General features: G+C 37.2%; 1 protein-coding gene across 2 annotated transcripts in view; it reads right to left on the bottom strand.

The window, feature by feature from the left end:
* Positions 1–4,804: 4,804 nt before the first annotated feature.
* Positions 4,805–26,637, bottom strand: part of LOC127632486 (protein ECT2-like) — a 43,338-nt gene continuing 21,505 nt past the window's right edge. For both annotated transcript variants that reach the window (XM_052111078.1, XM_052111079.1), the window contains 13 exons: positions 25,224–25,348; positions 22,820–22,939; positions 22,666–22,734; positions 22,450–22,560; positions 21,502–21,598; positions 21,017–21,098; positions 20,810–20,888; positions 18,696–18,815; positions 11,801–11,939; positions 11,073–11,227; positions 10,089–10,196; positions 9,063–9,203; positions 4,805–5,770 (listed from right to left, as the gene is read on the bottom strand). In XM_052111078.1, the coding sequence (XP_051967038.1) occupies positions 5,681–5,770; positions 9,063–9,203; positions 10,089–10,196; positions 11,073–11,227; positions 11,801–11,939; positions 18,696–18,815; positions 20,810–20,888; positions 21,017–21,098; positions 21,502–21,598; positions 22,450–22,560; positions 22,666–22,734; positions 22,820–22,939; positions 25,224–25,348 (1,436 nt within the window). In that variant the 3' untranslated portion in view covers positions 4,805–5,680. The remainder of the gene's footprint in view (positions 5,771–9,062; positions 9,204–10,088; positions 10,197–11,072; positions 11,228–11,800; positions 11,940–18,695; positions 18,816–20,809; positions 20,889–21,016; positions 21,099–21,501; positions 21,599–22,449; positions 22,561–22,665; positions 22,735–22,819; positions 22,940–25,223; positions 25,349–26,637) is intronic.

Below are 26,637 nucleotides of genomic sequence, written 5' to 3'. Positions count from 1 at the left end.
ACAGGAAATAATACATCCTTATCATCAGCTGTTTTTAAACATTCAACCAATGTCCAATTAATTATCATGCCAGAATAATTTCTTATATTAGCCAATGCTGATGTTTGAATGCTGAACATTGGTGCACTTATATATTAAATATTTTCAAACTAATTTTACCATCAAAACTATTCCTTCCCACTCCAATCTTTGAATTCATTAATCAGTGCCAAACAATAATAATAAAAAAAGGATCAGGCCACTGAACACAACATTGAATCACTATGATACAATATTGCAGACATCACAACATTCTTTTGGTAGCATCAGCCAAGCAGAATTGTAATTTTCCTGTGGCTCCAGAATGCTCATATTGCATTTACAGTTGATTACAGGCAATTGACTCAAAAACTTCCATGTCCGAATTGAGTGTCCATGAGCAAATGTGTTAGAATTCAAGCTGCGTACTTTCGAGAAGCCATGGGCCAGCTGAACAACTGCCATTGAAATGAATGTGAATACTAATTGAATAGCTCTCTCCAGGTATAGTTCCTTCATCTTGCGGAGATTTCAGACCCATTTAGAACCATTTTAAAAACTGGTTAAAATGACCTGCAAGAGCAGCCTTCTTGCTCTCTACAGCTTTTTAGACCTCCAGAGCAAATAAACTCATTAACCGCCACTTTACACCATTTCTGTAGAATAAATGTCCCTCAGTGCAGAAGATGAATATGTTTCATGAGCTCTCATAGGAGGGAGTAATGTACCATAGAGAACATAGTTTAATGCAAATATGCATCAGCTCAGTGAATACTGTATATTTTAGGAAAAGCTTCAAGACAAGCGTTTTGTGTGGAGATGAGTTCTAAGAGTTCAGTTCCAAGGTGTGGCGCTAAAAGTGAGTTACATGTTCTTCCAAACAAATCAGGTCTAATTAAGTTGCATATCAACAAAATTGACCTCCCTAAACTAAACCTTTAACCTAAACCAAAACGTTAGTGTCATAAAAACAAATGTGAGATGAAAAATGCTACCGCACAAGAATTTTGAATAAGAACACTTTAATAAGTTTGAATAAGCTTGTAAATTGGTTATGTAATGCAAATGTTAAAATGTATTGCCTGTCAAGTCATGCACTGAAGTACAAGTGTTGTGTCATAAGACATCATTGTGTGAAGAACAGAGTGAAAATAAGTGTTTATGAACTGATTAATATGTGATTTTTCTTAAAGTAAATAAGGCGTTGTTGTTGTATTGTATTTAAGGTATGTTATTCTGGTAAATCATTAACCTTCTGAGACCTCTGCATTACTGCTGAGTGCAATTTCCATTTTCCAACAAGTAGCACATAATAAACAAGCAAAAAAGAAAGTCAGATTTCTTTTCATCAAATAGTTTATCATGTGTCCAGGAGTGTTGGTGACTCATGTTCTTGAGACATTATAGACATTAGAGCAGATTTTCTATAAAGCTGAATACATTCTGATTGAAAGTAATGGTCAGCATCATCAAATCACTGCCAATCATGTTAAAATAAAATTTTGCATTATAAAATTCTTAATCTATTTACTGATTACCATTGTCCCATGTCTGCCAAAAATGTTGGGTGGTCCAAACATCTGCAGCCTGAAACTGAACTTTTGGTCAGACTTTAGGAGTTAATGAATGGATGCACCCTTTCTCCCTATTTAGTGAATGGCTTAATCTCCAGTGTGTTGTATGTCTGCACTGGTCTCAGAACGGTTCAAAATACACCTCATTGTCATCTTAAGTCCATATAAAGCCTCTGAAAGCTACATTTATCAGCTTTTGGATGAACACATTTTTCTCAATGTGAAAATTCATAGTAAATAAATAGGAATGCATTTTCTAATGTCAATTAATAGAACCATATTGTACAGTGATTACAAAATAAAACTAAATTGATATTAAAAATGAAGCTAATTGACCCACAGATGTGTTATAGTTTAAAAGTATTCAAAATGTACTAATATGTTTTTCAAATTTTGAGGGAAAATGGTCCCATTTTCCACATAGTATGTGGACTTCATCTCTATCAGCTCGCTAATGCGTGAAAAATTTATGGATTTTTAATTGTCATACAAAGAGTAGCGTATCTAGTTTCATTTTATAACCAAACCGGTTTCAATAAAAACGTAGAGGTTTCTTACTTCAGGCACTTTTATTGGCTCTGTACCGCTTTACAGAAATCGACTTCACGCTGTTGTGCATCTGAGGCAGTTCACCAGTATTTGAAACCTTAAATGACAGTGTTGAGTCTTGTAAACAGTTGTTAGTTTGAATTAATTTACATTATGCATTGCATATAAACAAAGCCAAAATACAACATCCACATATTGGTCACACAAGGTTAACATACAACGGTCCTAGGCTGCATATTCCGGGGGTTCCACGATCAGCAAGTGGTATGAAGAGATTAAAGTTCTAACCAGTTGATATTATGCAACTTACACATATATGTTTTTTAAAACAGGCTCTAAATGTATCTATAATCAATAGGCAATATCTCGTTTACCCAAGTTTGGATTATGAACCCGGCCCCAGACTTCTCTGGGTCTCATAAGACTTTAAGCCTAATTGGCTTGAGACTTTCAAATCCAGCTGAACACCAGGGGGCTCGTGTATAAAACTTTCATCCTAAAAGTGTGCACAAGCACAAAAGAAAGATAGTACGCACATATTTACGGCAAGTGTTATTTTTATAAATTCGGATGTCTGCCTGGGAAATTTAAATGCCTGTTTTGTGTGTAAGCAACATTAATACATCAGTCCCCAGAGTCCCTTGGGGTAAACATTGCAAGCTGACTACTGACCACAATCCAATACTTTCCACACTGAGCAGTGGTTTAACACCCACACGACAAGGATTTGACAAACTGCACTTTATGAACAAAATACACTTATAGTCTTATGAGGCAACATCAAGAGAAGACATTTTGTACACAGCAGACATGAGCTGTACGTCACATGCTGACAATGAGTTCCAGTGTTTGGCTGACAGTAACAGAAACAACAACAACTGCTAGCATTTTTCTGCTCTCAGGGTAGCTTTGATAAGTGCAAACTGATGAAATATTGACATTGGAGTTTGTATCTGAGACATTTTATTGGTATGAAATAATTTGTGAGTTGAGCCCTCTTTCCACAACAGGATGATGCAAGTTTTGGTCTGCATAGTGGGCCTTGCTTGTAACCTCAAGTCATCCAGTCTTATTGTAGAAGTATGAAAAATTATTTAGCTTAAAACAGAATGTGTAGCTTGATTTAATAACCCATTACAAAACCAGAAAAATCTTTATCTTCACAACACAAAAAAGCTTCAGCCATCTTTATTTAATCAAAAACATTTCAGACCAAGCCATTGAAAAGAGCTTTTTTCAGATGCTGAACTAAAGCAAAATTAGGTGCATAGGCCTGATCTTGTTTAAGAAATGTTCCCAGTGAGGAAGGCCGAGAAGAACAATAAGCCTAAACAGCCAATGCTAGCCTATCCTGCAGTACATGAGCGGCATTCATTTTCATTGAAGTGGAAGAGATGAAAATATAAAAGAAATCAAGACCTTGTTTTTCTGTGCCTCAGGTCTCCAGTGTTAGCTTAGTTTCCAGGATACGATTTACCATCTATGCCTTTTAGGGGAAATGGACACTAGCTGAAGTACCACACCATGTACGGTTGTGTAAATATAATTAAATACTGTATGCTGCTTTGAAGAGAAAAAAAACCCCTTTGTACTATGAGCTCCCTTGTAATGGCACAATTTGCTTAAAACTGGACAAAGCCACTTAAGCTCCCAAATCCATCGTTTGAAGTGTTGAAAAAGTTCCAACAATTTAGCAAAGGTATACGGCATTCATTAGTATATTTAATGCTTTTGTAAATAGACTTAAAAGGTGTCGTTCACTGAGGCAAATTGTTTTTCATATGGTTTTCTTCATGAGTCCATAAATAGTGTAAGTGATTCCATCAGCACCTTTTGAACAACAGCTGTTTGGCAGCATCACCGATATATTTGTGCACCTTCTGTTGTCTCTCACTTAGTCAAATGATGTGTTTAAATGCCAAAGAGACTCTCATGTGTGACAAATCACCACAACTGCTCGCAGACAATCTGGGGCCAGATCCAAATATTCTGAACAGTACAATTATTTCTGTATATTTGCTTGAATGTGATCCAAATTTGAAGCATTTTTGACTATTAATGTGCAAATCATTGAGTAAAGACCTTACAAAGTCAGAAACTTTCTCATGCAGAATTTGTCTTCACATTCAAAAATTCGCCCCCCATTCAATTGCGAGTGTCTCACTGGATCCCAGATTTTTCCTTTTATTTAATTTTTTTTTAAAGAAAAGGAGGGATGAGTCCAATAAAATTTTTGTGGTGATCAACATTGTTCCACAACTGATGACAATCGAGCTTAACTTGTATTGAGCACGGAATATTCCTTTATTGCTGCGGTTTATACTCCGGGAGAGTGAAGTTAAAATGAAACTTGCCACTAAAATGATATCCTTGGCCATTGTAAATATTGAGTTTAGCAGAGAATGAAGCACCGCCCACACATAGGCAACTGCCACACCAAGCAGCTTCCAATAGGTTAATGCGCCAAATTCACATGCACTAAACTTAAACTCCACACGAAATCCACGAGTGGAAAAACTTCGCCACCAGTCCATCCTCCATTTCTCAGATTACTGTATTTTGCCATTGGAATTTCGCTGTGCGAAGGTAAATATGACAGCACCATGGTCATTACATTTTATATATGCACACAAGAACACTATGAAGGCTTTATGCTTCTTTTATTGAAATAGAACAAATGAAGTCACCTTCAAAACTAGTGAAACCAATATCATAAAACCAGCTCACTCCAAACAAATCTGCAGTTCTTAGACCTTAAATCAATCCCTTTTAAAAAGAGAGAAAAAAAAGTACATTTGCTTTACACAAGAATAAATGTTTGTTGACATAAGTGCAGAGATTACAAAGATACAACCAAATCAAGACAAACAATATTAGTATGACACAATCACAAAGAGGAACAATACAATATTTACACAAACAGAGAGAAGGGTTACAGAATTTACACATATATATATATATATATATATATATATGTATGTGTGTGTGTGTAAATTCTGTAACCCTTCTGCCTAATATATATATATATATATAGGTGATTCTGGAGAATAAATATGACAACGGCACAAAACCATCCTCTTTTGCCCTTTAGAAAACCTTTCCCCCAAATCAACAATAAAAATCACTTCTAAAATGTATGCAAAATGCAGGCTATGTCAGACATTGCTTTTGCAGCTCTTAGCATTTTTCAATCTAATGCAAAGGATGGATGTCTATAGCTTTATAAAAGCTAGATACTAGATTAGTTTAGATTTGGACCTACCTCATAAAATGTTAAATACTTCCAGTGGTTAATAATTGAGTGAATTTTTTTTATCCCTCTAATACAAATAGAAAAATGTCAGTTATTAGTGTCTCTTTATCTGTTAAATAAATGTGCGTAGACATCGACATCAAGTCTTCCTTCATTTGGTAGGACACACAGAACTCTTCTGAACCTGTAAATTAAACCTAGAGGTGGAGGCGTGGGGCAGACGTGTACCATTATGAGGAAGTTAATTGCAATATTGAAGAGGGCAGGAAACAACACTGAACAATGTTCAGATCAGGTGAGTTGTGGATCGGCTAAAGGTATGGTACTTCCTCTCAAATACAGAGGACAGGTTGACCATGGACGGGGAATGAACTGCCTGCAAAAAACAAAACAAACGCAGATGTAATACAGTGATGAATAGGATATAATTAGGGTTTTTAAATTGTAAGGCGACACACAGAAGCCTGAGAGATGCAGGATTTTGTTTATTCAGAAAGGTGAAGAGAGGCGAGCAATCCATGTTAAGGATATTTGCTTTACAAGCTTGCTCTGGTATAAAACACACACAGTTGACCCCTATTAAGTGTTGGCCCTTCAGAACCGGCAGCTTTACCCAAAGGAAACGCCTAAATAGGATTATAACCTACACTGTATTCTTCCCTCAAAATAGAGATGTGGGGGTGAACAAAAGTTTAGCAAACCACAAACCCAATTTTTCTGCTTCCCTCTTAATGGGCCCACAGATTTAACAACCACCAGGTGCTTTAACACACAGATATACACTCACACAGCATAATCCTATTAATTAGCATTGCTTAGTAAGAATTCATGTGGCCTTGCTTTGCCATTGGAGGCCTTTAGATCAATAAAGATGGCCAATGGCAAATGAGGGGGGAAAAGCCATATAATAAATTGCCTTCACAGAGCTAAATTACACATTAAAACCCAGTGCAACTAACACTCAATTCTACAAATGCTACCTTACAGGACCAAATTAAAGGGTGGATTGGAGATTCAATCATATTTATCAGCCCCTTTATGACTTTCATGGCCATAGATCATGCCAATCGTGATCTCGTGACAATCACAGTAAAAATACGATTTATGAAAAATGCTCCCTTAACACACCAGAGATGCGATTACGTCTTATGAGAAACCAAATCTTCCTCATATTGAGTATCATGGAACTATAAAAGAATCTTAAACCACATCTTTTTACATTCAATGAAAGTGATTGTGACTGAGGGTAACATTCTGCCTAACATCTCCTTTTATGTTCCACAGAAGTAAGAAAGCCATAAGAGAATGGGACTGCATGTTTGTTATATTGGAACAACATGAGGGTTAGTAAATGGACAGTATTTTTATTTTTAGGTGAACTCTTCCTAAAGTGCTCATCTATAATAAATGAGTGCCACCATAGCCCAGCCAAGAAGTGAGTTAGTGCACTATCCTCAGATGAGAGTGAGCCCCTGTGAGTAAAAGAAGCCAGAACTGCTCACATTGAAGGGTCCTATAGGAGGGTCTCTTTCCGTGGGGACCCGGGGAACCTGTGCTGCAGCTCTGGATGTGCCAGCAGCTCTCTGCACTGCAGCCCCGGTTGAGCTACAGCCTGGGGTGCTGGGAGGGAGAGGATGGATGGTCTGGGCTGGGTTTCGGGAGGTGCTGGTTCAGTACCCCTCTCTGAACTACATGCTGTGTGGACACACACCGGGAACCTGAGCCGCAGTGCGTGATCCAGAGAGTTTGACCGCTGAACCACAGCACTTTTAATAGAGCCAGTCAGACTGAATGTAGAGGCAGAACGAGACATCTACACTTATGAATAGAGAGAGAGAGAGAGAGAGAAAAGAGAGAGAGAGCGAGAGAGAGTGCATTAGCCTCATCTGCCTGTCCTTGCATCACACGGCAAAGTGCTCCTGCCTCACAATCCCTCTCTTTAAAATTGAAAGTGGAAGTGAAAAATTTGAGTGTGATCTGGTTACAGACACATGGATTTCTCAAATATTTAGCAGTGCATGAATCACCTTAATGAAAAAGGTAAAAATATCCTCTTTCAAATGGAGCAAACAGAGAGAGAGAGAGAGAGAGAGACAGAGAGAGACCCCTGATGCAAAAGGAAAGGCAGAAAAAGTGGATGGCCAAACCAAGCTGTTGCTGCAGGTTAACTGTGACAATGCATTTCACGCATTCTATTAACCTTTACCTGCAGAAAACAACAAATGAACAACACGACTGAGTAACATCTCTGTAATGCCTATTCACACCAATTCTAATGCGACTAAATGAAACAAAAAAATGAAATTATAACGAATATAACCATTTTAACCAATGGCAAATTTCCGTCATTCACTGGAAAAAGTTTGGACACCTTAATAAATTGTTTGGCATCAAAGAGAAAGAATAAAAGGAATGTGCCTATCAGTCTAACTTTTTGGATTCAAGGTCTATTTCCACCAAAGTGCAAATATTTGCTGCAAGGTCCGGTTTTGAATGAGAACAATGCATTCCTAAGGACCTATTCACCAAAATGTGTCCAACAGCAAGTTAAAAGTGAGAATGTTATGGACATTAAAGGGTTAGTTCACACAAAGTAGTAAATTCTCACATTGTTGCTCACCCTCATGCCATCCCAGAGGTGTACGGCTTTCTTCTTCAGAACACAAATTAAGATTTTTACAAGAATATTTCAGCTCTGTAGATTCATAAAATGCTAGTGAATGGGTGCCAAATTTTTGATGCTCCAAAAAGTATATATAGCCATCATAAAACTAAGCTTTTTTTACTCAAGTGGATTAATAATGTCTTCTGAATTGGAATGCTAGGTGTAAGAAATGGATCAATATTTAAAAAAAAAAAGTGTTTACAAAAAATTAATGAGGGTCGAGTTCAAGCGTGTTGGCAAGTTCACACGAGAAATGATGCGTGAAATACAAGGAAAAAAAGAAAGAAAAGAAAAACTGAAGCACAGTGTTGTAAATCATAAATAGATGCCTCATTACGCTGGTTGGCTACATCAACTGCGCTGCTATCTTGGAATGGTGAACAATGAGAGCTGTTTGAATGCATGCGAGTGAGTGGAGGAGATGCCTCAGACAGAGCTGCTTGCATAAACCTCCTTTTGTGTTGAAAAAGTACCACGGTTCATTGAAACGGCTGTTAATAAGGGATCTACGTATGAATATCTATGCAGTGTAGGCTTACCTGCTTGTGTCATGTAAGGTAGTTTGAACTCCACCCTAGTCAAATGTACAAACCTCAAATTTTTAGTAAAGAAAGGACTTAAATATTGATCCATTTCTTGCACACAGACACATAGTGTTTCGATTCAGAAGACATTGGACCACTGGAATCGTGTGGATTATTTTTAGAATGGCTAAATGTACTTTTTGGAGTTTCAATATTTTAGCACCCTTTCACTTGCATTTTATGGACCTAAAGAGCAGAAATATTCTTCTAAAAATAATGCATGTTCTGCTGAAGAAAGATCATACACAGTCATACACACCTCGGATGGCATGAGGATGAGTAAATTATGAGAATTTAGATTTTTGGGTGTACTATTCCTCTAAATGTTTTCAGGCACAGAGAGAGCAGTACCCTCTGTGCCGAGGTTAGGACTTTAGATCTTAAGAGCGAGAGAGAGAGAGTGTATGTGTGTGACTCACAGCCAGTGTGGAACTGCTTGTCATTCGTCGCATGTGATCTGGGTCTATGCCAGGACTCATCTCATCTGGGGTACCATTGGCCAAAAATGCCCTCTGAAGCACACGCTTGGGTGTCTTGGTGAAGGAGAATGCTCTGGTGACCTGAAAAGCAAACACTCAATTAGAATCACTATTCTTATAGAATATACTGTAGATGCAGCACAAAATCAAGTTAGTATTATATGAACTAAGCCACTGGTTTTCGAGCTGTTGAGACACTATTCATAACTATAAGGATTCTGTCTTCATTTACTTAAGTTACAAACTCATTACGAGTGGAATACAGGCCACTCTTTATCCATGTAATAAAGTAAATGATGGCACTGGCTGTGAAGCTCAAAAATCACAAAAAGTCTTAAAGTATTATAAAAACTGGTCTATTTGAATTGTGCACATTATTCCTTGTCTTCTAAAGCCATACAATAGCAATTGTGAGGAAACAGCCTTAACTCAAAGTTGTTATTTACTGAAAATCTTCCTTAACAATGAGCCGCTAACCACCGCAAATGGCTCATTGAGTATTAAACTTGAGAACCAAATCAGTTCAATTTGTGAACAATCATTCAAACCATTTTTTTTTTTTAATTATTGGTTTAATAAATTGATTGAACGAGTCACTCTTGAGCCAAATCATATCAAAGTTTTTCAGTGAATAATGTCAAAAATATTGCTCTGTTCCTAAAGTCATATGGTCTACTTTTATGATACTATGATGGTGACTTTTCGTCATTTTGGAGCTTGATTGCCACAGTCCTCATTAAAATGTAAATTATATGGAAAAGAGAGGCTAGCATATTCTCTAAAATTTCTCCTTGTGTTCCATGGAATAAAGAAAATAATATGGGATTGAACTGGCATGATTGGCAAGAAAAAAAAATATATTTTTTTTTGTGAATTAATACTTTGAGAATTAAAAGTGGTCAAAAGTGAATTTGCAAGTGTGCAGTGTCAGATTCATTTTCAATATTTTCAGGATTCTTCTCCTACCTTCTTTGACGTTTTCTTGATGGCCCTAGATGCTCGGCTAAGCGTGCTGTCCATGTCCTTTGTACTCACTTGGACAGAGTCCGGATCAGTGCTCTGAATAAGATCCTCCTGTTTAAGACACGGATTATTAAATAAATACACTGCGATTCTGCTGGCCTGTCAAAATGCAAAGAGAAGCATCACTGTCCAGCCTTCAAAACAGCTGGGGCTTCTTGATATTCAGAGCAGCAGAGAGTGAATGTGGGCTGCATTTTCCATGGGTGGCGTGTGGATATGACCCCACCTTATGGATGGTCTGAGAACTGCAAACCGGCCTAAAATGCATAGTCTGGCTTGTTTAATTACAAAGGGAAATACATACATCTGTCTGCCTCAGCCAATTACATGTGCCATTTGGGCAGGGCTGGGCTCCTCTGCGAGAAGGACCTGTGGTTCTGTGGGTTGAAGATAAAGACGGTGTGTCTGAAGTTTAAAGTTCAAGTACAATTTCTCTCCTAATTATATTAATCTGCTTTCCAGTTTAGCCACACAGGACCATCTAATAGGATTAGCAAACACCAAAAGGCCCACACAAACCTCCTAATTTATAGCCACAATAAAAGAAAGCAGAGCTAATAAAATAAATAATTGAGTTCTGTTCCAGACCTGAGGGGGATGATCTGAGGAGGAAGTGACTATGTTTCTGTGTGTATGAGTGTGAGCGTGTGGGTTTGAGTGGTTTACGAGGACATTTTTTTAGGTTACAAACTGGTAATTACAAGGGTATTATGCTATAAAAGTGGTTTATGAGGAAATCTCTAGTGTCCCCATAATTCAAATCACTTAAAAAAAAAAAAAAAAAAAAGAAATGCTTTGATTTTTTTTTTTTTGTGAGGGTTTGGATTAGAATCTATAGTTTGTACAGTATAAAAATTATTGTCTATGGAGAGTCCTCATAAGAATAGCTGCACCAACGTGTGGGTGGGTGGGTGTGTGTGCGCTCACCGCATCGGCTCTGCAGATTGTATTGGCCACTTGACGACAAAGTGTCTTGAGCCAAGCAGATTTCTGGGTGTCTTCAGCCGTCAGCTGGAAGCTGAATAACAGGTTCTGCTGTTCCGTAGGTGGACGTACCACCAGGGCGAATGCATTCTGACACTCTAGGAGAGAGATAAACACTAATATAAACTCACACACATTTGGACCCCCTTGACAATCATTCTATTAAAAAAAAACCTATCCATTCATTCTTTCAAATAACTTTTGTGTTTCGCAGAGGAAAGAAAGTTATACGAGTTTGGGATGGCGTTAGGGTGAGTTTAGGATGATAGAATTGACATTTTTGGGTGAATTATCCCTTTAAAATGCAGAGACAAATATAAGTAAACAATTTCTAGCTTGATCAATTGTTCAATGCCACGAGTTTGGGGCACACCAATGTGTTCCTGCAAGAGAAGCCCTTTTATAGATGCAGATTAGAATTTCAGTCATATTTCCAGGCTGCAGGATGTGATCATCCTTAAAGTACCACTTCATTTGAAATAACACCAGGGTTCTGAGGCATGACTGGTTTTAATGAGCTAAAAATGCATTGATGGTAAATTTTTATGCTTGCCACAAAACCAGACTAAAACTCCCTCTCCAGTATGTTGATTGTGAAAACCAAGAACAAATAAATATGAAAAATAGCCCATGGTGGGATTAAGCATGCCAGACGATCCCACTGATCTCACCCTCTGTGTCCTGGATGTCTAAAACTCTCCTGATCTGGGACAGAGGCATCAGGGCAATGTGTTTGAGCTGGGCGGGTGGCCGTGTCTGACCCAACGGACTCCGGAATGTGGTTATCACCTTGTGTCTCTTCCTGGCAATCTGAACATAAACACATAAGGAAATCATACACATTAAACATTAAAGGTTATCATTATTTATTTAATTGAGATCCACTTATGCTAGTAAAGATTTTTTGATGGCAAAACATTCCTATTTTAGTTATTTGTGAAAGAGAATTTTCATTTAAGGGTGAACTAACCCTTTAAAGCTACACTATGCAAGATTTATAGTTAGAAATGAACAAAATGTAATTGAGCAAGTACACCAACACTCCATCTTTCAAACCATGTTTTTGCCTTAGTCCAATTCAATATAGTAAGCCTTTAATAATATATATACACACACTCACCTAAAGGATTATTAGGAACACCTGTTCAATTTCACATTAATGCAATTATCTAATCAACCAATCACATGGCAGTTGCTTCAATGCATTTAGGGGTGTGGTCCTGGTCAAGACAATCTCCTGAACTCCAAACTGAATGTCAGAATGGGAAAGAAAGGTGATTTAAGCAATTTTGAGCGTGGCATGGTTGTTGGTGCCAGACGGGCCGGTCTGAGTATTTCACAATCTGCTCAGTTACTGGGATTTTCATGCACAACCATTTCTAGGGTTTACAAAGAATGGTGTGAAAAGGAAAAACATCCAGTATGCGGCAGTCCTGTGGGCGAAAATGCCTTGTTGATGCTAGAGGTCAGAGGAGAAAGGGCCGACTGATTCAAGCTGATAGAAGAGCAACTTTGCCTGAAATAACCACTCGTTACAACCGAGGTACGCAGCAAAGCATTTGTGATGCCACAACACGCACAACCTTGAGGCGGATGGGCTACAACAGCAGAAGACCCCACCGGGTACCACTCATCTCCACTACAAATAGGAAAGAGGCTACAATTTGCAAGAGCTCACCAAAATTGGACAGTTGAAGACTAGAAAAATGTTGCCTGGTCTGATGAGTCTCGATTTCTGTTGAGACATTCAGATGGTAGAGTCAGAATTTGGCGTAAACAGAATGAGAACATGGATCCATCATGCCTTGTTACCACTGTGCAGGCTGGTGGTGGTGGTGTAATGGTGTGGGGGATGTTTTCTTGGCACACTTTAGGCCCCTTAGTGCCAATTGGGCATCGCTTAAATGCCACGGCCTACCTGAGCATTGTTTCTGACCATGTCCATCCCTTTATGGCCACCATGTACCCATCCTCTGATGGCTACTTCCAGCAGGATAATGCACCATGTCACAAAGCTCGAATCATTTCAAATTGGTTTCTTGAACATGACAATGAGTTCACTGTACTAAAATGGCCCCCCGCAGTCACCAGATCTCAACCCAATAGAGCATCTTTGGGATGTGGTGGAACGGGAGCTTCGTGCCCTGAATGTGCATCCCACAAATCTCCATCAACTGCAAGATGCTATCCTATCAATATGGGCCAACATTTCTAAAGAATGCTTTCAGCACCTTGTTGAATCAATGCCACGTAGAATTAAGGGAGCTCTGAAGGCGAAAGGGGGTCAAACACAGTATTAGTGTGGTGTTCCTAATAATCCTTTAGGTGAGTGTATATATGACATGTCCCACAGCCAGCAGAGCCAGCAGTGGGATTTGATGTAGCGCTACCAAAGTTGAGTGAGATCAAGCAAATAGTAGAAAAAGTCAGGGCAACTTCAGCCCCGGGCCTGAACAGGATAACTTATAAGTTGTATAAGAGGTACCCAACAGTTCTTAAACCGTTATGGAGACTATTGAGAGTTTCCTGGATGAAAACAGATGGCCCGAGGAATGAGTGCGCAATCTGGGCTAAGATTGCCAGCACTGCGCAGCTATATGGATGATGTTAAACTGTGAAATTATCCTTACTGTGAGAGTCTGCGCAACAACATGGCCCATAAATATAGTGTGCTGTCACAAGTGTGCGTTTATAATCATTTGAAAACAACTAATTGTGGCTCTTCCAGAATCTCAGCACAAGTCCATTTCTTTTCACCTTAATTTCAAAAGAACAAGGAGAATATGATTCTTCATCTGTTCCCTTTAAATCATGCTACTTTCTTCATAATACAGGAATGTAAAGTGTTATCTCCTGTACTGAAGCAAAACAGTGGGGAGTCCTTCAGTGCTTTAGAAGAGCCAAAATTTGTAACCCAGAACTGGGGTAACAGATAATCATACAGTGGACTTTCTAAATGAATAATTGAGCACTCTGAGGCTTCCTTTTTCCCTGCACTCATTACTTACTAGTCTAGACCCAGCAGCGAGTAAAGAGGACCGCTACCGCGTACCGGGACACACGGGCGGACCTCTCCATGGTGCTTAAACGTATCCCCACTCTAATTGGGTAAACAGATCGGAGAGCAGTGACAGAAACGTTAACTGCACATACATACATTATTAATGAATTTGTTCTTCAACAGCACCCGATGTCCCTGAACTGAACGTGTGTGAGGTTGCAGTGCTTTTGGGAAATATCTCATGAAATTGATTAGAAGCTGAGGTTAAACTGAGATGTCTGCTATCTGGGTGTGTCAGGGAAGACCTAGATGGATTTAATTAAAACTTGTCCAGGTCAAATTTCACTGCAAAATAAAAAAGAAATCATATTTTGCATAAAGGACCAATTAAGGATATTTGAATCATGACAGTAATTTCATGACGAACACATTTTCCTCAATTCAGTTTTCATTACCATAATACATCCAGATATTTTACTTTCAAGAGTTTTTTCTATTAATGTAATTCCTATTCTCAGTGGTGATTCTCAGATTCCTATTAATTTAATACAGTACTTTTAATTTTATCAGTTTTTCATAATTCCTGACATTTAACCATAGAAAACATTCCCTGTCTTAGGTCAGTTAGGATTAGAGGTCGACCGATTAATCGGCCGATTTTTTGCATTTTTTAACATAATCAGCAAATATCCAAGTATATCAAGCCGATTATTAGGCAGGCGCATCTGTGGGCAGCCTAGTGTTGTTGTGGAACACGTGTTCGACGCACGCTGCCCCTAGAATCATTTTCCAGCAGAGTGAGCAGACCTCATCCAGTGCCTAAGGAAGGAGCTAAGTTCCTTGGAGAAAACAGTAAGGATTAAATTTGTATAACTTCTTTATATTTAATTAAAAACTTTTGATATGTTACTGCCAAAAACGCGACATGACGTTCGGCTACTTTGGATATTGATAGCGTAGTTGAAGTTGCATTATCACAGCAGAAGGGTTGCTATCATGTCACAATAAGCAAGCAAGAATTTTGCAATTACAGACACTGAATCTGAGACTTTTATTTGTTCTGTTTGTGTGTCTTATATTTGAGAGGGTTGTCACTCAATGCAGAGAAATAAGTAATAAAAAAAAAGATACCAACGCACTATAGGCTATTGAAGGACTGGCTTTGGTAAGCTCGGACGTTATCGGTACTGGAGAATTTATTATTGCTATAAAGACAAAGTTATTTTATCATCTCCCCAGCCATTTCTATGTATAATAATATGAAACCATTCGTCTGTGATGCAATTTAGCTATTCGCATTCAGAGAGAGAGAACTCTCACACGGTGCCACAGCGAGCACAACAAGAGCCCTGCTTAATGAGTGACAGAACGAAACATTCAAACATAACCTGGTTTAGATCTGTAATTATTAGTCTGATTTTATTTTAGATTTCGCCTTCCAAAGATTATAAAAAGAATATTTATACATAAGCCGCATTCTGTCTAGCACAACTTCCTTCCCTTCACAGCGGTGCACTGACATTTCTCCCTAAAAAATCAGCACGATCGGTGATTGTTGTAAAATGCAGTCTAGCTACTGTTGCTAAATTGCGGGATGCGTTTAATAATAAAAAGAGCGCAAGAGATACCGTTCTCAAGGCAACAAGCGCTCCGATACAGACCACAACGAGACAAGCAAAGTATAGGCTACTTTGGGTTTCATGTGCACGTCTAAACGACCAACTATACACAAAAATATGTCAAAACGACCGGCTTGGAGATTCACTTAAACACCGTTTATGTCTAAAATGGACGTAGTTATGGAAATAGTTGGGAGAAAATATGGCACATCAGGAGCTTATTAGATCTGAACTCGGTCTTAAAGGGGAAGTAGTCTAATGAACATGCTGACGATTGAGCCATTACTGCGAATCAAACAACAAAAGGCGAAGAGAAAATCACTTACAGCTCTTGAATGAATAACTTCTGCATTAATAAGCATTAATCTATCTATGATAAATTATGCAGTGTTATTTTACAATTGATTACTTTATTAGATTTCTTTTTAGACCACACCTGAACAGTAATGTTAGTAGACTTTCCTGAAATTAAATCACTGTGCCTATATAACGTTTATCTTTGTGTAATTGTTTATCTTTGTTTTTATATATATATATATATATATATATATATATATATATATATATAACAAAAAGAACTGTTAAGAATACCGTTAAAGTACCTGATCGATAAGCAGTATCGGTAAGATAGTAATACCATTAAAACCTTAATACCCATCCCTAGTTATGCCTGTGCTTCTCTTGGATGCTCTGAATATTGGATTACGTGTCTGGATTGCCCCTTAATTAAAGCTGCATTTGGATCTCAACCTTCGTGTCTCGGAGCAGTTCGTAACACCTGCTTTGTTTATTTAATATATTTGTTATACATTATTTATACAATATGTTTTTACATTATACATTTTTAATTTAAGTGTACAAGTGCAGATTGGTCAAGTGTTCAATAAATGTATTTGTTGAGGAATTTTGTCTATCTTAAGTAATTATTTGTGTTACATTTTATCTTTCAAATAAAAGGTTCAAATAAGAGGTTAAAAACAAGCACATATCGGCCAAAATAAATCAGCAGCATTAATCGGCCAACCTGGATTTCAAAAGATAAGCTAACCTCTAGTTAGGATCACTATATTTTAAGAATGTGAAATGGCAGAATAATAGTAGAGAGAATTATTTACTTCAGCTTTTCTTTCATCACATTCCCAGTTGGTCAGAAGTTTACATACAATTTGTTAGTATTTGGTAGCATTGCCTTTAAATTGTTTAACTGGTGTAACGGAGTCCGGTTTGAAGGCCAACTTGCTCGTGCAAGCTTTCAGTTCTGTCCACAAATTTTCTATCATATTTCACCATCTTGATTTTGTTGTCCTTCAGCCATTTTGCCACAACTTTGGAAGCATGCTTTGGGTCATTATCCATTTGGAAGACCAATTTGCGACCAAACTTTAACTTCATGACTGATGTCTTGAGATGTTTCTTCAATATATCCACATCATTGTCCTTCCTCGTGATGCCATCGATTTTGTAAAGTGCATCAGTCACTCCTGCAGCAAAGCACTCCCACAACATGATGCTGCCACCCACATGCTTCACGGTTGGTATGGTGATCTTCGGCTTGCAAGCCTCATGCTTTTTCCTCCTAACATAACGATGGTCAATATGGCCAAAAAGCTCAAATTTTGTTTCATCAGACCAGAGCAATTTTTTCAGAAAAGAAGAAAGGTTAGATAGATCATGTGCACTTGCAAACTGTAGTCTGGTTTTTTTATGGTGGTTTTGGAGCATTGGCTTCTTCCTTGAAGAGTAGCATTTCAGGTTATGTTGATATAGGACTGGTTTTACTGTGGATATAAATACTTGTCTACCCGTTTCCTCCAGCATCTTCACAAGATCCTTTGCAATTGTTCTGGGATTGATTTGCACTTTCGCACAAAACTACATTCATCTCTAGGAGACAGAATGTGTCTCCTTCCTAAACAGTATAATGGCTGCGTGGTCCCATGGTGTTATACTTGCGTACTGTTGTTTGTACAGATGAACGTGGTATATTCAGACATTTAGAAACTGCTTCCAAGGATAAACCAGGCTTGTGGATGTCCACGATTTGTTTTGAGGTCTTGGCTGATTTCTTTTTATTTTCCCATGATGTCAAGAAGAGGCACAGAGTTTAGATATAGGCCTTAAAATACATCCACAGGTACACCTCCATTTGACTCCAATTAGCCTATCTGAAGCCAAATTAGTCTTGACATAATTTTCTGGAATTTTCCAAGCTGCTTAAAGGCAAACTTCTGACCTACTGGAAATGTGATAGTCAATTAAAAGTGAAACAATCTGTCTATAAACAATAGTTGGAAAAAATACTTGTGTCTTGCAGTAGATGTCCTAAACAACTTGCCAAAACAATAGTTTGCAAATATGAAATCTGTATAGTGGTTAAATTTATTTATTATCAACCTAAGTATGTAAATTCTGAATTCAACTGTGTACACACACATTTTTATTTATTTATTATATATATAACTTCATAGGTATGTACAGTTTGTATTTGTATACAAAACTCATTGAGCATTTCACAATAAGCCTTAAAATCAAAAAGGTTTTTATATAAAATGTGTGCACAAATATTTAACTGGTAGTAAAATGTATATCTTTCATTGATTTGAGAGCAAAACATAACCATGGCACGTTTATGACAGGTTTGCATGAGATTTAGCCATGCAAGTCTAGCCGAGAGTCATTTATGTGACATTGCACTTTGTTCAAATAAATCAACTTAATTGTATGCTCAAACGCTTCATGTGTTAAAAAATAACATTACAGAAATGTTGGCTCTTTGTCTGAGAAAAGAAATCAAGATTAATGTCTCTCATATATTGCCACTTTTTGAGGATCTGATTTTTTCTGCTTTCGCAGTATGAAGTTTAATAAGCGCTTTGCCTGGCAGTAATATTTAAAAATTTTTAAAGGGCTGTCATGGTGTGGTGATTTTGAAAGATGAAGATTTACCTCCAAACAGTCATTGAAGAGGAAGAGTGTGACGTGTTCCCCCATGTCACAGGGTTTGTCTCCAAGAGCGATGGTTTCCACCCTGTGGACCAGACTCCGATGTGATGACAACAAATTGGCCTACAAGTGCGCACACACACACACACACGCACAGATCAATTTCCACCCAAACACTATTTAAACAAGCCAAAGTAGAATTTAGTTTGTTTAGTCTCAGTCACCATTTACTTTGTGTATGAAAAAGATGCACTGAAAGTGAATGGTGACTGAGGCTAACATTCTGATACCAAAGAATATCTCCCTTTGTGTACCACAGGAGGCGGCTCATATGGGATTAGAACAACATGAAAAGGAGTAAACACCCATCTGGGGTTGATCACATTGGTTTGGTAGCCCCATCCCTGGACACAGCAGTTCTGTGCTGAGCCTGACAGGAGACTACTGGATCATTTTGATCCATTTAGTGCTACACTGAATGAGAGGTTTTTTCTACAGAGATAATAGGAATAGCAACCATACTGTATATATTCAAGACTGACAGCATAGTACACCAATTGGGTTTACAATTTACTGTTATTTGGTGCAATAATAGTTTCTAGTATTTATCTTTAAGGCTACTTACAATGTTATTCCAGGTTTGTTGCATCAAGAGTCATAATTTAGTTTCATATGACTATTTGAAATTATTTGAGTTTTGGTCGACCGATATATCGCAGAGGCCAATATATCAGCCAATATTTGGACTTTCATTATCACCATTGGCTGATACATTTTCCCGTTTGGCTGATTTTCTTTCCTTGAGGGCACTGAAAGTAGTCTGCTTGAATATGAAGAGACTGAGACATGTAAACAACCAGTCAGTTAGTTTTGTTATGTTCCATTGTGTTACAATAATAGACTGGTGTGCAAAACAGTGTAATTTAAACGGTCTGCATATCAGAGCAGCAGACACGTTTAATGTTAAGTGTATTACAGTGCTCGCCTGTTTTATTCTCCCCATCTCTCCTCAACAGTTCCTTGTTACTTTTAACCGTGTTGTCTAATGATAAAAAGCAAATATAAATAAAACTATTATATACCATCTGCGCATATCTTATTTTAACAGATGGAATAAACCAACCTCACACAACTTCAGCAGATCCAGCATCCTGTGGAATGCTCATGAATCTTCCTCTGAAGCTCATATTCTAACAGTCTCTCCTCAACAGTTCCCTGCAACTTTTCTAATTCTAAACGGCAAATATCAATAAAACTTGTATTATATACCATTTGCAAATATGCCGATTTCTCGTTTAAACCGATGTCACTCACGAAAATCCAGCATTTTCTTCCCCTCGAGCGCTCATCTAATATCTTCCTCTAAAAGCGTGTATTCTATCAGCTAGAATCAAAAACTTCAGGATCAATAGTTTCTCTCATTCACAAATCATGATGGTCAATCCGTAACGATCCAAGCAGGTGATCCAGGACGTTTAAACTGTCGAGCACATGAGTGCAACTTCAAGGCTGCATCTGAAACCAGAAAAATTCTGCCTCCAGAGGACGTATACATACATTCAAAACGGCTGTCATTTAAGCAATTAACTGATTATGCTGCAAGGTATGTTTTCGGATGCAGTCCAAAGTAAAAGCGCTTCACATGTGCTGTAGGTAAATGTCTTTCAATATACACTGCATGTACAATTGATTTGATTCAGTTTAGTTTTTTTTGTTTTTTGGAAAATGGACATGCCATCCATGGTTCCTGGACTACGGTGTGCACCGTTTTTTTCCTTCTTCCTAATATATTAATTTCTTCATATGCAAATAAATTACAAAAATTTGATGACTAACCCAAAATCTACCATTTAAAATATAATATTATTTTTGTTTCGTGTGAAATTGAGTAAATATAGTGCTAAATAAGAGTTTTTTTTAAGCAATTTTATGTTTATTTACTATATTAAATTGTGTGACATATGGGCATTGTATCAGCCACCCTGTTCTCTGGATATCGGCCCACCAGTGCAACGGAGGGGAAGATTTCCAGTGAATAACAACTTTTGGATTAAATATTCCTTAATTTAGAGATTTGAGTGTAAAATGAAAGAAATTTCCAGACACAAACTACTCACAGGGCAGCCATCTACTTCATAAACGACATCAAAGATCTGCTTCTGTCCCTCTGTTTTCCTCTTATCCTCATTTATGTGGCTGTGAAAAAAAAAAAAAAAAAAAAAGAGAGAGAGAGGTTAAGTAATCTCTGCTGGATGTCCAGACTAAAAAGACTAGGAATGGTTTTCTATGAATCTAGAATTTCAGTGGTAAATCTCTGGACTCACGTCATCACTTCCTTGAGAGACTCGATGGCCTTTTCTAGTGTCACTTTATCAGGGTTGTCATCTGATGTATGTTTCTTTATATCTAGAAAGAAAAATCAAACTCCATCCTAAATCCTATGCTCCTGTGTCAGTGATCTCACAAAAGTTTCATCATGCACACATCAAAAAAGATCAAGTCGAGAACATTGACATTTTATGTTACTGAAAAGAGACATAATTTTGGATAGAAAGACAAACTGTCAAATAATTCAGTGTGAGCAGAAGTCATAACTGCACAAAGAGATGACATCTTACCAACGTGCTCTTAAATGAATACATATAATGTGAATGAGCCCATGCGTTAAACCTAGCAACAATTTTAGGACAAAATCCAACACTTTTCTTCTAATGGTTTGAGTTATTTATGTAAAAATAATTAGCTTCATTTATAGACAATAGAAGTCTGTGGAAAGTTTCCACGTCACTTGTAAAAGTATGTGTGTTACCATTCAGTAGGAGTGTAACACTCGGCAGTCTCTGTACAGGACGAATCAAAAGCTCCACGAGGGTCTGTCGGCCACACTCAGGTTTAGCCTGATTAATCTGGTTACAATGATATAAAAGTGAAGGTGTTGATAATTTACTAACACAAAACACCTTTATTGTGAACATCTATACAAACCCACCCACAATCCAACATAGTGATTGACCAATAGGTGATATGGTCAATGTACATATGATATGTAAGAGTGGCTAAAATAATACGTACATTAAGTTATTCATTTAAGGATTGGAATCGTAAGGGCTTTAACAGTTATGGTTCTGTAATGATTCCATTAACAACTCTTTTAGTACCCGATTAATAACTGGACCTAGCTATGAACTTAATGAATTGTCCAGCCAAAAATCACCATTCTCTCACCCATGTACAGTCTCAAACTTACATGACATACTTTCTTCTGTGGATCACAAATGAAAATATTTTCAAGGATATATAATGTGTATTTGTCAATACAATACAAGTCATTGTAACTCATTCAGTAGGGGTCTTGACATCTACAGTCCCCTTTGCGCGTTAAGAGAAACTCGATTACACGTCGTTGAACTTAAATAAGTGGATAAGGACATACAATTTTGTGTTTCTCATCCAAAACCAATTGTATAGCTTTAGAAGACATGGATTAAACCACTCAAGTAGGATGAATTACTTTTATGCTGTCTTTATTAACTTTTTGTTTTGGACCACATTGCATGAATTTAAAAACATCAATATCTTTGTGTTCCACAGATGAAAGTCATGAGTTTGAGGGTTTGTAAATGTGGTCTCAAAATATCAAGACTTCTATTAATTGCCCAATAAGGCAGAGACCTCAAAATGGGCATATATTGGCCAATAAATTGGTTTCTCGCTAATAAAGAAAACTTTATAAAACACATCGAAGAGGCCACAGTACCTTCAGGAACGCGTGAAACCTCGGCTTCTGTCTCTCACATCTCACTATGGTCTCTTTACTCATCTCAAAGAAGTTGACAAATGGTGGGTACGCCTTCACCAGCTCTTTAGACTGAGACAGAGAGACATCAAGTTCACAAAAGCTGCCATCCAGTGTCTTACTGATACAAGAGGTTTGGGCAAGAGGAGTTGGAATTCAAAGCCTCGTCAGACTCACATATTTCAAAATAATGTCTCCAACACTCCTCTCTTCAGACCAGTTCATCACCAACTGCTCAAGATCCGCCTGTCAAAGAACATTCATCAGCTGACAAATTTCATTCAGCCATTGTTCAATCTTTACTTAGCTGTTTTGAGAGCTTATTGCCCACCTTTATTCTAGTGTGCACATCATAGATGTCTGGAATGCTGCCAAAGATGGTCTTAATCTCTTCCTGAGCAAGGATCGGTCCACCCACCTGGCCCTCTTTCTCCAGCGGGTATTTGAAGAGCTGAAAGACCAGGAAAACAAAAGGAAACTTGCCCACTGAGCCAGGATAATGACCATATTTAAAGACAATCACTAATGGAGTGGGACTTGACAATAGAGGTATGCATTCCCATGGGATTTCTCCACCGAACAATACAATTTGTTGCCTCAGGGGATTAAAACTCTGATTTGTAGGTGGGTAGTCTAAGGCCAAATAAACATTTTGTTTTCTGTTTACTAATGCCAAAGTTTTTCATAGTAGTAAAGAGCTTTTTAAAAAAAAATAAATCAGTTTTAGGTGGAGTAAAACGATGTAGCAAAATCTTTGAGCTTCACACCAAAAATTTGTGTGGACATGGCTTAAAAATTAATGGCAGAAATGGGCTGTGCGATGTAAACCTTTTGTACCGAAATGTCGATATTTTAGCCCTGTGGCGATATGATATTTATCTAAAATTAAGCATTTTCTCAGAAAAAACTAATATATATATTTATATATATATTTATTATCCATCAGTTCAAACAAACAGTTATTGTTGCCAAGTAGATTCTAAATGTTGCATATAAGAAATAAATTAAAATCTAGTTAAAAACAATTATGGCATGTTTTGCAGTTATTCAATAAATGGAGATTGAATAAATTATTTTACCATTTTAATAGTGATTATTTATTTTTGTAATTTAACAATATATATTAAGAAACAGCAATATTTATATTAAAACCTGTTATGTATCAAGATACCTCGCAAAGACTTCTATGAACGTTTTTGAGTTACTACTGTATGTGAAACAGTGAGTTTTGAATTGGTTCATGGAAATAAGCTAAAACTGCATCTTTGCTAATGAAGTTTTTATAAGGAAAAACAATTCAAATATCTGTCTTAACATTTCCATCGTCATAAGACGAGGTATGTGTGTGTTGGTTATTTTTATTATTTTTGTCTTCAACAAAAATGTCCTTTAAATTAAGTCAATGTTTCATGAATTATTCATTTTAGTCGCTTTTACTATGAATAAAGTAGCATATCATTTGATTTGACGATAATGTCAAAAAAAATGTATAAAAGTGTAATAGACCAAACTTAACCCCAAATATTCATACATTTAAAAATAATTAAGTAAATTAACATTTACTTAAACGCAACGAACTTGTATAAGATTAGGTTGTGTAGTGGCGTATTTACATTGCAAGTTACGCATCCTCACTGGAGTGCAACTTATAAGTTCACGTTCATTCGCTTCATTGTGTTTGTGTTCATTGTCTTTGCTGATGTACAGTACACTCTGTGACCAAAATTTTATTATCTCAGTGATTTCGACCATGGCATGATTTTTGGTGCCGGATGGGCTGGTTTGAGAATTTCTGTAATGGCTGAATTCCTGGAATTTGCACACACAACAGGCTATAAAGTTTACTCAGTGGGGCCAAAAACATCCCGAGAGTGACAGTTCTGCAGATGGAACACCTTATTGATAAGAGGTCAACGGAGAATGACCAGAGTGGTTCAAACTGACAGAAAGGCTACGGTGACGCAGATAACCTCTGTACAATTTTAGTGAGCAGAATAGCATCTCAGAATGCACAAAATTTTGAATCTTGAGGTGGATTGGCTACAACAGCAGAAGACAACATCTGGATGCAAATTGTAATATTACATTTATGCTGTGGATATAGCGGATTATTTAAGAATGAGTGATATCATTAACAGAAGTTCAGATTGCCGGTGTTCTGCTCTTTCAGCATACGTAGCTCAAAAAGTGAAATCCCAAACTATGAGAAGACTTATAAAAATATTTCAAGTTTTTTTCCTTCTTAAAAAAAAAAAAAAAAGCATTGATCGTGAATTGTTAATATCTATCTATCTATCTATCTATCTATCTATAGTATTGGAAAGTCTGACATTTCCACAAATCAGTTTCTTTCAACTGTTTAGTTTTTAATGAACTGTCTCCTAATTTGCTAATGACAATACTGATGAGAATAAACAGGTTTAAAAATGAGTGATTGCATCTCGTTTGAAATTGGCTGGGTTCTCATTGTGCCATTTTGGCATAAGGTGTGGCATTTAGTATCCAAGCAAACACAAAGTTGTTTGTGTGTATGAGCTCCTCAAATAGACGTGTAAAGCAGAGCTCAAAGTCCATGGCATTGGTGCCCAAATCTAATTCATTTCCCACCCCACTGGTTTGAAGCACTGGTTCAGTCTGATAAGGCCACAGCCAGGTACTGTGACTTTCCACTTCCTGTGAGTGTTTGTGAGAGAGAGAGAGAGAGAGCATGCAAGAAACACAGACTGAACACAAACCTGCAGGACCGTGGCCAGGATATCAACGTAGTTACTTTCGGTTTGGTAGAGCTCCTTGGAGACCTGCCATCGTGCTGACTGCTTGGGCAAGGCGGGAGTTGAGCTTTTGGGGGGTTTAACATTCTCTGAAACACATCAGCAGACATGCTGTGGTGAGCCACTAGAAATCACAAACTGCTTGAGCCTCTTCGGTGTAAAGATTTGTAATGTTTTAGGGTACAGGGGAATACTGGAAGCTTTTAAGGATTACTAAACCCAAAAATGAAAATTCTGTCATAATTTACTCACCCTCATATTGTTCCAAGACCATATGACTTCAATTGAACACAACTGAATATATACTGCTGAATGTCCAGAATACTTCATTTTACAATTGGACAGTGGCTGTTGAGTTTTTAAAACCGATAAGAAAAAAAAAAAAAAAAGTTGTGTGACTTCTAAGCATTCTGAAGCATGAAGGCTTTGCATGAGGAAAAGAGTAAGACTGAAATATAAGTTAATCACTGAAAATATTCTCCAACAGAACTAAAGTCTAATTTAATTAATATGGTGTGTCGATGTGTCATGCCAGGTGAACTTGAAAATATTAAGTAAATTCAACATTCAAATATGTATAAATGAATGCTCTAAATTATAAGTAAATATTATTTATGATTGTTATCTTTATAATGCTTCATTGTGAATCAATCATTAAGCAGAAAACATTGTCATATTTATTTGCTAATCTGAGTATATTTGGTAAATAAAAGTACATTTACCTTAACTTTTCAAAGCTGCTGTTCCCAGCATGCATCGGCTTGAATAATTAGTGAGCTTGCACGGTTTACTGTTTGCAAGTTAATTTATACAATTTGTATTGTTAATCTTGTCGTCACATTAAGTAACTTGTTTTGTGCAGTCTGAAGTTCATTTTCTACTCAAAATTACCAATTCATGATAAAAGAAAAAAATAAATCTGTTGATTGGCACAGTCATCGTGTTTTGTGCACCATGTGTTGAGGTGTGTGTACTCTATATCATGTTTCTGTCACCAGTAATGCAAGATGATGTTGTCTCAGACTACATAGTATGCATTAAGCATCCTTGCAAGTAAATTTGCAAGTTACTGTTTTTTCTCAAATGTTTAAGCTAGACCGCCTCACTTCACAATAAATATTATGTAATTAACTTAAATTGATTTTAATACATTTTCTACAATTATGATTAAAATTATGTGCAAAAACATGGACATTTTTAGTAAATGTAAAGTAATTTTTTCCCCAGCATATTTGAATTGAACATAACCACAAATTAAATTAGAGAAATATGATGGAGGAGAAGATTAATAAAGACTAAAATTTGGACTTAATTGTTCCTTACAGAAAGCTATCGTATGGCTTCAGAAGACTTGAAATATACTGTAGCATAGAAGTTG

The sequence above is a fragment of the Xyrauchen texanus genome, chromosome 39 (assembly GCF_025860055.1).
Source record: "Xyrauchen texanus isolate HMW12.3.18 chromosome 39, RBS_HiC_50CHRs, whole genome shotgun sequence".
NCBI lineage: Eukaryota > Metazoa > Chordata > Actinopteri > Cypriniformes > Catostomidae > Xyrauchen > Xyrauchen texanus.
This window is presented reverse-complemented; position numbering and strand designations above follow the sequence as displayed.